General features: G+C 40.9%; 1 protein-coding gene across 1 annotated transcript in view; it reads right to left on the reverse strand.

The window, feature by feature from the left end:
- Positions 1-552: 552 nt before the first annotated feature.
- The window catches only part of GSR (glutathione-disulfide reductase), a 48,500-nt gene continuing 36,644 nt past the window's right edge, over positions 553-12,408 (reverse strand). Inside the window, exons 10-13 of the mRNA XM_040490175.1 lie at positions 8,405-8,516; positions 5,532-5,663; positions 3,488-3,621; positions 553-1,655 (exon numbers count right to left, since the gene is read on the reverse strand). Of these exons, the coding sequence (XP_040346109.1) occupies positions 1,506-1,655; positions 3,488-3,621; positions 5,532-5,663; positions 8,405-8,516 (528 nt within the window). The 3' untranslated portion in view covers positions 553-1,505. The remainder of the gene's footprint in view (positions 1,656-3,487; positions 3,622-5,531; positions 5,664-8,404; positions 8,517-12,408) is intronic.

Raw genomic sequence — 12,408 nt, forward strand, 5'->3', positions numbered from 1 at the left:
AACAAACCAGGTCAGGAGAGCCCAGAACCTTGGCCCACTACCCAAGGTTTTTTTCTCTGTTGGAAAAGAGATGGGGAGTGGTTATGTCAGTCCATGTCCGGGTCTTTAGACCTCATTTTCTTACCTCAACAGTTACATAACCTAGTTACTAATGCAGTATTTTTCTTCTATTGACATTAGACCTACTTACTAATTCAAGGCAGCAACCTGGCCATGGCTAACCGGAAAGACGTTCAGTAAAAGCTTAATGAAAGAAGTCACTAGCACTATGTCACTAATGAAAGCCATGGAAAAATTTAACTAACTTACCTAGCTGGTAAAAGCTAATGGAAATAAAATGCTAAAAACCTAACTGATTTCTAGACTGTTCTTCCAACTCAACTATTACCTTTGCTAGATGTTTCTTTTATACCTCTGCTCTTAATCTATAAAAATCTTTTTCCCCCATAAGGCCTTAAACCTACTTAAGGTAACTCACTGTTAGCATGTAATGCTCCAATGTGAAATATTCTCAGAAAATGAATGGTTACCTATAAACTCTATAGTAACAGATTTCATAAGAAGAAAAGGCTGTGGTTTTATTTTCAGATTTTTGGAAATGGTTTTCAGAAAACAAATTACAAGGACACATAAAAAACTTGAAGTCATTCATTAACTATGAACTCTTAGCAGAAGAAGGGACTCTGAAGTATCTGAATTCCTCTCCTTCTGAAAGAAGAAATTACTTCTAAAATGTCCGCCCCTTATATAAATCTTTCCCAAGTTTGATGTACTTCACCTCATAAAAGGAACACAATTTTTAATCTTTTAAAACAAAAGAAACAAAACAGAGGAGGCAGGTCTCTCGTGTTACATGCTTTGACAGAAAGGTCACAATTTTGAAGCAGCTTTGCGATATGCAGAGCACAGTACTGGCTTCAAAAAAAAAAAAAAAGTTCAAGGGGCGCCTGGCTGCTTCAGTCAGTTAAGGGTCCGCTGATCTCAGCTCAGATATTGATCTCAGGGTCATGAGTTCAAGCCCCACTTTGGGCTCCATGCTGGGCGTGAAGCCTACTTACAAAAAAAAAAAGAAGTTAAAATGACCTGTGCACTTGCATTATGTAAATGTGAAGAGCTGCTGTCAGCTTCATCTATAAAAATTAGCAAGCTATGTTCATTCAAGTACCTTAATTAACTGTACTTCATATAATTTTATACCTGGGATGAGGCTGAGACAAAAACAAAACAAAACAAAAAACCCAGCTAGCACAGAGCTGTTAAAAAAAAAAAAACTTTAAAATAATTGATTATTGTGAGATGCAAATTAAATGGAAAGCCAGGATAACAAAACAAATTTCTAATTACATAAATAAGTTCTTACTATTCACTGAAAATTTCCACTATTGGAATATTCTGATATTCCAATAAAGAAACACATAAAAGGGGAACAGTGAGTAAACATGATTATTTGGTTCATTTCAGAAGGTCTGCTGGTCCAGCTGCCAGCCATTGGAGTCCCTGGGTTCTCAACGAAGTGTCACCAGTTCTTCTGACGAGGTAGGGTGAATGGCAACCGTGTTGTCAAAGTCAGCTTTTGTTGCTCCCATTTTCACTGCAACAGCAAAACCCTGCAGCATTTCATCACACCCGATTCCTTGCATATGGATCCCAACCACCTGGGGAAAAAAAATTTTCTTTAAAAAAAAAAAATGGAGGGAGGGGCACCTGGGTGGCTCAGTTGGTTAAGCATCCAACTTTGGCTCAGATCATGATCTCATGGTTCATGGGTTTAAGCCCCACATTGGGCTCTGTGCTGACAGCTCAGAGCCTGGAGCCTGCTTTGGTTTCTGTGTCTCCTTCTCTCCCTGACCCTCCCCCACTTGTGCTCTCTGTCTCTTGAAAAAATAAATAAATGTTAAAAAAATTTTTTTTTACTTTTTTAATGTTTATTTATCTTTGGGGGGCAGGTGGCCAGAGAGAGGAGACACAGAATCTGAAGCAGGCTCCAGGCTCTGCACTGTCAGCACAGAAACCTGACATGGGGCTTGAACCCACAAACTGCGGGATCATGACCTGAACCAAAGACAGACACTTAACCAACTGAGCTGCCCAGGCGCCCCCAAAAAAGAAAAATTCTTAACGTAAGTTTTTATTAGGTATACCAATCAATTTTTTACTAGTCATGAGAGAGAAGTGACATTTTAAAACCTCTAAAAAACTCGTATCTCCTATCTGGGTATGGCATAAGAAAGCCTGCCCGGTGCTATACAGTCCTGCCTCAACGTCCCTCCCTTGCCCACCCCACACAGCCCTCCCTCAAGCTGTCTGCGCTCTGGCCCCACCAGCTTTCCTTCTGTTCTGAGTATTCACCATGCCCTCTCCATTGCACAAGTTGTTCCTTCTGTCTGGACGATTTTTCCTCCCCTTCTTTAAGAGTGAAAGCCCATTCATTCTTCAGATACCTACACTTGCCTCCCCAACCAAGTAAAATTACTTTCACGTGATCTCTCCATATATGTCCATCATGACTCTATCACAACTACAATGCTCTATGTATTTGGGGACTAGAAAAATTACAGTCCATCTTCCCCACAGATTTTAATCTCTAGACAGAGGGGACCTGCCTACATTTGCTTCCCACTCTTTCTATACGACCAAGCACGAAGATGGCCCCCAGGAGGCACTCAATCCATACCTACTGGATGACTGCATGAAGGACCATTAAGAGACATTTGTTTCACATCACATTTCCCAGTTTGGTTTCTCAATAATTTTAAACCTAGGTTAATGTTCACCTCCAGCAAATATTCTTAGCAAAGTTAGAATATATAAAATTTAGGCACAAAAATATTTTGTTTAAAAGTAAATCAAGAATAGGGGCACCTGGGAGGCTCAGTCAGTTCAGTGTCTGACACTTGATTTCGGCTCAGGTCATGATCTCATGGTTTGTGGGTTTGAGCCCAATATCTGGCTCTGTGCTGACAGCTGGAGCCTGCTTGGAATTCTGTGTCCTTCTCTCTCTGCCCCTCCCCTGGCTTGCTCTCTGTATCTTTCTCAAAATAAATAAAAATAAACTGTGAAAAAATAAATTTATCTTACACTTACCAGTATTTCTGAGGTACCTATCTATTCTAGCCTATGGGTCTATCTGTGGTGTTCAACCTTTCCCTCTTATGTTTTAAAAGCAGTGGATCCTAGGGCACCTGGGTGGCTCAGTCAGTTGAGTGCCTGACTTCAGCTCAGGTCATGATCTCGCAGTTCATGGGTTTAAGCCCCATGTCAGGCTTTGCGCTAATAGCATAGAGCCTGCTTTGCATTCTGTCTCCCTCCCTCTCTCTCCCCTCCCCAGCACCCACTCTCTCTCTCTCTCAGATAAAAGTGGACTGCACCAGTTGAATCAGAGAAGGCTTAACTCTTTACTTGGTCTCCCCACTTCCCACCACAGCAGAATACCCCCATCCCTGCCAGGCCTGAAGACATTCTTAAACTTACTGCATTTTTCCCATACCTTCTCCTCTTTGGTGGCACAAACCATTTTCATCACACATTTTGTTTTCCTTTTGGTAACTGCATGATACATTGGGGTAAAGGTGGTTGAATAGGTCTTCACATTTTCTTTTCCGTATTTATGAATGGCCTCATCTATAATGCACAGGGGGAAAAAAGCATCTGTCAAAAACTTAAGCAATTCCACCGAGTTACTGAAGAGAGAGATGGCCAGAAATATATAACCTGAATCAAATTACGAGGAGATACTGAACAAAACTACATCAAGGGATACTCTACAATATAAATGTTGATGTCATGAAAGACAAAAGAAAGGCAAAGGAATTTTGTCTCTTGATTAAAGGAGGCCAAAGAGGTATGAAAACTGAATGCAATGCATCATCCTGGTCTGAATCCTGGCCTTGGGGGGGAGAAAAACATTAAAAATGACATTATTTGAGGGGCACCTGGCTGGCTCAGTTGGTGAAGTATGGGACTTTTGACCTCAGGGTTGTGTGTTTGAGCCCCACCGTAGGTGTAGAGATTACTTTAAAAAAAAAAAAAAAATCTATGGGGCGCCTGGGTGGCGCAGTCGGTTAAGCGTCCGACTTCAGCCAGGTCACGATCTCGCGGTCCGTGAGTTCGAGCCCCGCGTCAGGCTCTGGGCTGATGGCTCGGAGCCTGGAGCCTGTTTCCGATTCTGTGTCTCCCTCTCTCTCTGCCCCTCCCCCGTTCATGCTCTGTCTCTCTCTGTCCCAAAAATAAATAAAAACGTTGAAAAAAAATTAAAAAAAAAAAAATCTAAAAAAGAAAAAAAAATGACATTATTTGAGATAACTGGCAAAATGTGAGTAAGATCTAATATTGCATCAATTTATTTCTTTTTTTAATACCTTTTTTGTAAACTTAAGTATAGTTGAGGTATATAACATTATGTTAGTTTCAGGTGTGAGACATACTAATTCAACAATTACAAACATTAGGAAATGCTCACCGTGATTAAGTGTAGTCACCATCTGTCACCATACGAGGTTATTATAATATTAATAACTATATTCCCTATGCTATGCTTTTCATTTCCATGACTTATTTATTTTATAACTGGAGGTCTGTACCTCTTAATCCTCTTTACCTATTTTGCCTATCCCTCTACCCAATATTGTCTCAATTTAAATGTTATTATTTGAAAACTGTACTGTGCTTCTGTAAAGGAAAGACCTTGTTCTTAGGAAATAGATACTGAAGCATGTGTGTGTGTGTGTGTGTGTGTGTGTGTGTGTGTGTGTGAGACCATGTGTGTCTGTGTGTATGTGTAGAGAGAGAAAATATGGTAAAGCAAAAATGTTATGGGTATACAGGAGTCCTTTGTACTACAGTGTGTCCTATTACAGAGAAAATGTTCCAAGATCCCCAGTGGATGCCTGAAACCATGGATAATACCAAAGCCTATGTACAGAATTTTTTCCTATTCGTACATACCTATGATAAAGTTTAACTTATACATTATGCACAGATTAATAATGGATAATAAAAATAGAACTACATCACACTGTAATAAAAGTTATATGAATGCGCTCTCTCTCAAAATACCTTATCACACTGCACTCACCCCTCCTGTGAAGATGTGAGATGATAAAACGCCTCCATAAGGAGATGAGTGAAGTGAATGATGTAGGCGTTGAGACCTAGAGTTAGACGACTACTGACCTGACAAGAAGTCAGGAGGATCATCTCCTTCCAGACTGTAGTTGGCATGGGTAACTGAAACCACAGAAACTGAAGCCACAGATAAGGGGAACTATGATATTTTTGCAACTTTTCTTTAAATCTGAAGGTAGCTTGAAATAAAAAAGCTAAAAAAAGGCAAAGAGATCCACAGGGTGAGTTGTAGAAAAGGAATTATATTTTCCAAGTGTTAGTAGTTAAGGAGGATATTGGAATTGTGATAAGAGGCAACCAAAAAGGAATGTAACTTAGGGGGTGAAGACAGATTTAGCCAGAAACTTCCCCCTGAAGTTAGGGGGAAGGAAAGAAACTATAAATCACCTTCATTTTTAAATACCTACCTTCCGTGAGTCCCACTGTTCCAATAGGGGGGTGGCTGAAGACAACGGTGGGGATGTTGTCATAGTCTAGTTTGGAATCTTTTTTGCATTCAAAAAGTCTATGGGCAAGTTTTCGGCCAGCAGCTATGGCAACTGTAAAGATATTTTTAAAACTGTGTTTCAGTTTATTGTTCATTTTTTTTTTTTTTATTTTTATTTTTTTTTTTTTTTTTACGTTTATTTATTTTTGGGACAGAGAGAGACAGAGCATGAACGGGGGAGGGGCAGAGAGAGAGGGAGACACAGAATCGGAAACAGGCTCCAGGCTCCGAGCCATCAGCCCAGAGCCCGACGCGGGGCTCGAACTCACGGACCGTGAGATCGTGACCTGGCTGAAGTCGGACGCTCAACCGACTGCGCCACCCAGGCGCCCCTATTGTTCATTTTTAAACAGCAGAATTGTTCTAACCATTTATTCATCTGGCTTAACATACTACTTCTGACAAAGTTTTCTGCCAGTGTTCATTATAAGATCTAGCTCAATATGAAGGCCTATCAATGCCTTAGTTAACAATTTAAAACTACCAGCTTATATGAATTCTGTACACTCTACTAAGGCAAAAAAAAAAAAAAAGGGGGGGGGGACACACTAGTTCCCAATCTGGCAGTCACCTACTTTATTAGTATATTAGCTTTTTAATACAATATGGAGCAAACTACATCAGTTTTGAGCAACTGCAGTTTTACTTTATAATCATATTCATTTCACAGTAAGGTGTTTTTGTGTTCGTTTTTTTAATTCTCTAGAAGGCCTCGCAACCTCAGCCTCTCTATCAGGAACATTGTGGCTCCTCATCCCTGGCTGGTCCTGATGCATTAGGGGTGAGCTCTGGTTTGCAAGAATAAAGACCACATTTCTGGATGGTGAACGACCCCCCCCTCTTTCCCACTCTCCCTTGCTGTCCAAGGGGAGTCCTAGGCCCATGTGAGTCTGATGTTCATGGTCTCAGACAATCACCCATTACATGCTCAGTCGTACTATTACCGACTTGACACAGTAAGATGTTTTTTAATTAAAAAAATTTTTGTTAATGTTTATTTAATTTTGAGAGAGGAGACAGAGTGTGAGCAGGCGAGGGGCAGAGAGAGAGGAAGACAGAATCTGAAGCAGGTTCCAGGCTCTGAGCTGTCAGCACAGAGCCCAAGGTGGGGCTCGACCTCACAAACTGTTAGATCATGATCTGAGTCGAAGTCAGACGCTCAACCGACTGAGCCACCCAGGCACCCCTTAAATTTATTTTAAAAATTATTTTTACTTCTAGGGTGCCTGGGTGGCTCGGTCAGTTGAGCATCCCAACTCTCTGTTTTGGCTCAGATCATGATCCCAGGGTCATGGGATCAAGCCCCACACTGAGCGTGGAACCTGCTTAACAGTCTCTTTTTCCCTCTACCCCTCTCATGCTCTCTCTCTAAAAAAATTTTTTTTAAATTATTTTTGCTTCTGACTTAAGTTTATTCCCCTTAGCCTGTTTTTATCTCTATATTTAGGGAAAAAAAATGCCTGCATTCAGTAAAAGCATCACTATTAATATTGCTGATTTCAAATTGACAGGTTTTTTTCCAAAATATCAGTCGGATACATATGAAATTCTCTTCACTTTGATATAATTTTTGACTATTAGATTATGTTATCAAGTTTTTGAAACTTTGCTTGTTATTTTGCTTTTGTTAAGAGAACTTCCTAAAAGGGCTAAAAGGCTTTGGGTATTAGATTGGGATAAATCTCTATTCTGAGGAAAGAGCCCAGGCCATTTTGGAAAGGCTGGTAAGGTACCACAGGGGCACAAGGGGTACAGAGTGAAAGCAGGTGCTTATAAAGGTGGGACCAAGAGCTTGAAATGGTGCCAGTTAACTCAGAAAGTAAACTGAGGTATGGGATTGGGGGAGGTGAGTCAATCTTGGTCACATCAAGACTAAACAATTCGGGTGCCTGGCTGGCTCAGTCAGTAGAGCACATGACTCTCACTCAATCTCAGGGTCAAGAATTCAAGCCCCATGTTGGGCATGGAAGCTACTTAAAAAATAAATAAAAACCTTTAAAAAGAAAGACTAAGTAATCATATAAGAATGTCACTCTAAATTACTTATTCCCAAAGCCACTTCCTTCCACTGTCGCCACATGCAACTCAGATCCTAACTTAAGCACTCTTCAGAGGGTGGTCACATCATCTCTGTAACAATTTCAGTCTTCACTAAGCACTTTTAAAGTCTTTTAAGGAAAAATGAATATTATTCAGAAAACATAAGGTACCAAACTATTTCAGTACATTCTTATTATTTTGACAACATGAAGACACTCACCATCCTGGGGTGCCTGGGTGGCTCAGTCGGTTAATCATCTGACTCTGGCTTTCAGGCTTTCAGCTCAGGTCACGATCTCACAGTTTGTGAGTTTGAGCCCCATGTTGGGCTTGTGCTGAGAGTGTGGAGCCTGCTTGGGCTTCTCTTTCTGCCCTTCCCCTGTTCACTCACTCTCTCTCAAAAATAAAAAACAAACTTAAAAAAAAGACACTTTGGGGCGCCTAGGTGGCTCAGTTGGTTGAGCATCCGACTTCGGTTCAGGTCATGATCTCACTGTTCGTGAGTTTGAGTCCCGCATTGGGCTCTGTGCTCATAGCTTGGAGCCTGCAGCCTGCTTTGGATTCTGTGTCTCCCTCTCTCTCTGCTCCTCCCCTGCTTGCACTCTGTCTCTGTCTCTCTCAAAAATAAATAAAATGTTAAAAACATTTTTTTTTTTTTAAAAGACACTTTGCTTAAGCTGATTTGACTGTTATATAAACAGTTTTATATTGACACACAGAGCCTCTCTTACCCAAGAAAAGAGGAAACAGTACCTGGAGTGAGAAGAGCTTTTCCACACACATCTCCAACTGCATAGACACCTTTTACGCTGGTATTCTGGAATTCATCAACTATGATGTGACCTTTATCATCAGTTTGAATCCCCTAAAACATTGAAAGGATATCATGTAAATATTTGGCCTCTCCACAAAAAATGGAAGATCAAACCTCTGGATCTACTTCATCTCAAACACCTCTTCAGCCTGAATCTCTAAAACCCACAACACTCGACCACAAGATGAAAAACATCTCAACAAGTAGGCAAGGTCAGATCTTTTGCTTAATTTAAAAATGTAAATACTGGGGCACCTGGGTGGCGCAGTCGGTTAAGCGTCCAACTTCAGCCAGGTCATGATCTTGCGGTCCGTGAGTTCGAGCCCCGCGTCAGGCTCTGGGCTGATGGCTCAGAGCCTGGAGCCTGTTTCCGATTCTGTCTCTCCCTCTCTCTCTGCCCCTCCCCCGTTCATGCTGTCTCTCTCTGTCCCAAAAATAAATAAACGTTGAAAAAAAAAATTAAAAAAAAAAATAAAAATGTAAATACTTTATCCAATTTGGGGGTGTTTAACAGAACCTGCCTTTGCAATACAATTCAACTAGCCAGGTAAGCGTGAAAAGGAAACACTCAGCTAACAGATGTGCTACCTCCTATAGCTGCTAAGTCCATCGAAGACTGCTTTTAAAACTCTTTCCACTGAAGTGCTCCTCTTGAAGCATACTAACTCATAACTTAGAGAGGACAGCCTGAAGCAGTCATCAAAAGCAGGTTTTTCTTGGAGGCTTACCATTTTAACTTAATTTAATTAACTTATTTATTTTTTTTTTAATTTTTTTTTAACGTTTATTTATTTTTGAGACAGAGAGAGACAGAGAGAGACAGAGCATGAACAGGTGAGGGTCAGAGAGAGGGAGACACAGAATCTGAAACAGGCTCCAGGCTCTGAAATGTCAGCACAGAGCCCGACGCGGGGCTCAAACTCAGGGACCGCGAGATCGTGACCTGAGCCAAAGTTGGCCGCCCAACCGACTGAGCCACCCAGGCGCCCCTAATTAACTTATTTTTTAAACAAATTCTTTTTTAAGCTTATTCATTTTGAGAGAGAGAGAGAGACACACACACAGACAGACACAGCATGAGCGGGGGAGGGGCAGAGAAAGACAGAGACAGAGACAGAGACAGAAACAGAGAGCAGGCTCTGTCAGCATGGCTCCAACTCCTAAACCATGAGATCATGACTTGAGCTGAAATTAAGAGTCAGATGCTTACCCCAGGCACCCTGTGGCTTACCATTTTAATTTTAAAAATCCAAGTAAGTTTGGCATTCTAAAACATACTGACATTTTCTTTACCAAAAATTTTCCCCCGTATCTTGAGTTAAATTTTTGCTCCAAGAAGATGGCTTTGCAGATCCCAGGTGTATAAACTCCCAGGTGGGAAAAGAGACAGCGGACGTAGGTAGCACAGTAATTAAGAGTATAAACATTAGAAGGAGAGAGACCTGGATTCAAATCCCAGTTCTGCCACTTACTAGCTATGGGACCTTGTATAACCACCTATTTAGCAACAAATACTTGAATTTCTGGTACAAATAAGGCATTAACCTAGTCACTGTGAATAGTAATAAGTAGTACAGATATGATCTCTACCCCGTGGAGTTTACAACCTGGTGGACCGATTATTATCTCTGTGTTATTCCTGGTTGCCTCGTCCTTACCTCTCAAAGAGTTGGCAAGATTAAAGTAGGTTAGTAACATGTTGAAAAGACGTACACATAGTAATAATTCCATTTGCATTATACAACTGTATGTTAACATTGAGTGAGGCTGAAAACTTTTATCTCATTTTTTAAAGATTCAGCAAATATAGTTGAAAACTGGACCTACCACTGCCTGTATCTGTACAATGACAAAATATCTCTTGAAAGGTAAAAACCTGGAAGACTAGTTGTCTGTTTTCATATTAATAAAACCAGTTTTACTAAATTTCATCAAATAGTAAGATTAAAAACAAGGAAAACATCTTTCTGGATAGTTTACTTTTGAAAATGCTAACGGGTGCCTGGGTGGCTCAGTCGGTTGGGTGGCCAACTTCAGCTCAGGTCATGATCTCGCAGTCTGTGAGTTTGAGCCCCACGTCTGGCTCTGTGCTAACAGCTCAGAGCCTGGAGCCTGCTTCTGATTCTGTGTCTCCCTCTCTGTCTTCCCCTTCTCTGCTTGTTCTCTCTCTTCCCCTCTCTTTCTTTCTCAAAAATAATAAACATTAAAAAAAAAAGAAAATGCTACAAAATACCTTACAGGAAATGAAAAAGGAATCTACACGATACAGGATATCAATATTAGAACACAAATCAAAATGTTACACACCATTCAAGAGGTTCCATCAAATACATAAACTTCAAACATAAAGCAATCCTATTATTACTTGTAGAGTGGCACAGCATATCTGGAGAATCGTCATCAATAACAAAAGCAGCTGATTAACATGGACTGAGTTCATATCGTATACCGGCATCTAAACTATTTACTTTGCATGCACTTTCTCATCATATACTTTTCTCTATAAACCAGTAAGACAAGTACTATTTTTATTCCTATACTTATATGAAGCAATTGAAACTTAAGAGCAATTAAGCTGCTTGCTTAAGAACATGTAACTGGTGAGTAGCAGAACTAAGATTCAATGGGCCGCCTGGGTGGCTCAGTCGGTTAAGCGGCTGACTTCGGCTGAGGTCATGATCTCGCAGTCCGTGAGTTCGAGCCCCATGTCGGGCTCTGTGCTGACCGCTCAGAGCCTGGAGCCTGTTTCAGATTCTGTGTCTCCCTCTCTCTGACCCTCCCCCCGTTCATGCTCTGTCTCCTTCTGTCTCAAAAATCAATAAACATTAAAAAAAAAAAATTATGGCACAAAAACAGACACATAGACCAATGGAATAGAATAGAAACCCCAGAACTAGACCCACAAACGTATGGCCAACTAATCTTTGATAAAGCAAGAAAGAACATCCAATGGAAAAAAGACAGTCTCTTTAACAAATGGTGCTGGGAGAACTGGACAGCAACATGCAGAAGGTTGAAACTAGACCACTTTCTCACACCATTCACAAAAATAAACTCAAAATGGATAAAGGACCTGAATGTGAGACAGGAAACCATCAAAACCTTAGAGGAGAAAGCAGGAAAAGACCTCTCTGACCTCAGCCGTAGCAATCTCTTACTCGACACATCCCCAAAGGCAAGGGAATTAAAAGCAAAAGTGAATTACTGGGACCTTATGAAGATAAAAAGCTTCTGCACAGCAAAGGAAACAACCAACAAAACTAAAAGGCAACCAACGGAATGGGAAAAGATATTTGCAAATGACATATCGGACAAAGGGCTAGTCTCCAAAATCTATAAAGAGCTCACCAAACTCCACACCCGAAAAGCAAATAACCCAGTGAAGAAATGGGCAGAAAACATGAATAGACACTTCTCTAAAGAAGACATCCGGATGGCCAACAGGCACATGAAAAGATGTTCAGCGTCGCTCCTTATCAGGGAAATACAAATCAAAACCACACTCAGATATCACCTCACGCCAGTCAGAGTGGCCAAAATGAACAAATCAGGAGACTATAGATGCTGGAGAGGATGTGGAGAAACGGGAACCCTCTTGCACTGTTGGTGGGAATGCAAATTGGTGCAGCCGCTCTGGAAAGCAGCGTGGAGGTTCCTCAGAAAATTAAAAATAGACCTACCCTATGACCCAGCAATAGCACTGCTAGGAATTTATCCAAGGGACACAGGAGTACTGATGCATAGGGGCACTTGTACCCCAATGTTCATAGCAGCACTCTCAACAATAGCCAAATTATGGAAAGAGCCTAAATGTCCATCAACTGATGAATGGATAAAGAAATTGTGGTTTATATACACAATGGAATACTACGTGGCAATGAGAAAAAATGAAATATGGCCTTTTGTAGCAACGTGGATGGAACTGGAGAGTGTGATGCTAAGT

The sequence above is a fragment of the Herpailurus yagouaroundi genome, unplaced genomic scaffold, assembly GCF_014898765.1.
Source record: "Herpailurus yagouaroundi ecotype Mexico unplaced genomic scaffold, PumYag 181, whole genome shotgun sequence".
NCBI lineage: Eukaryota > Metazoa > Chordata > Mammalia > Carnivora > Felidae > Herpailurus > Herpailurus yagouaroundi.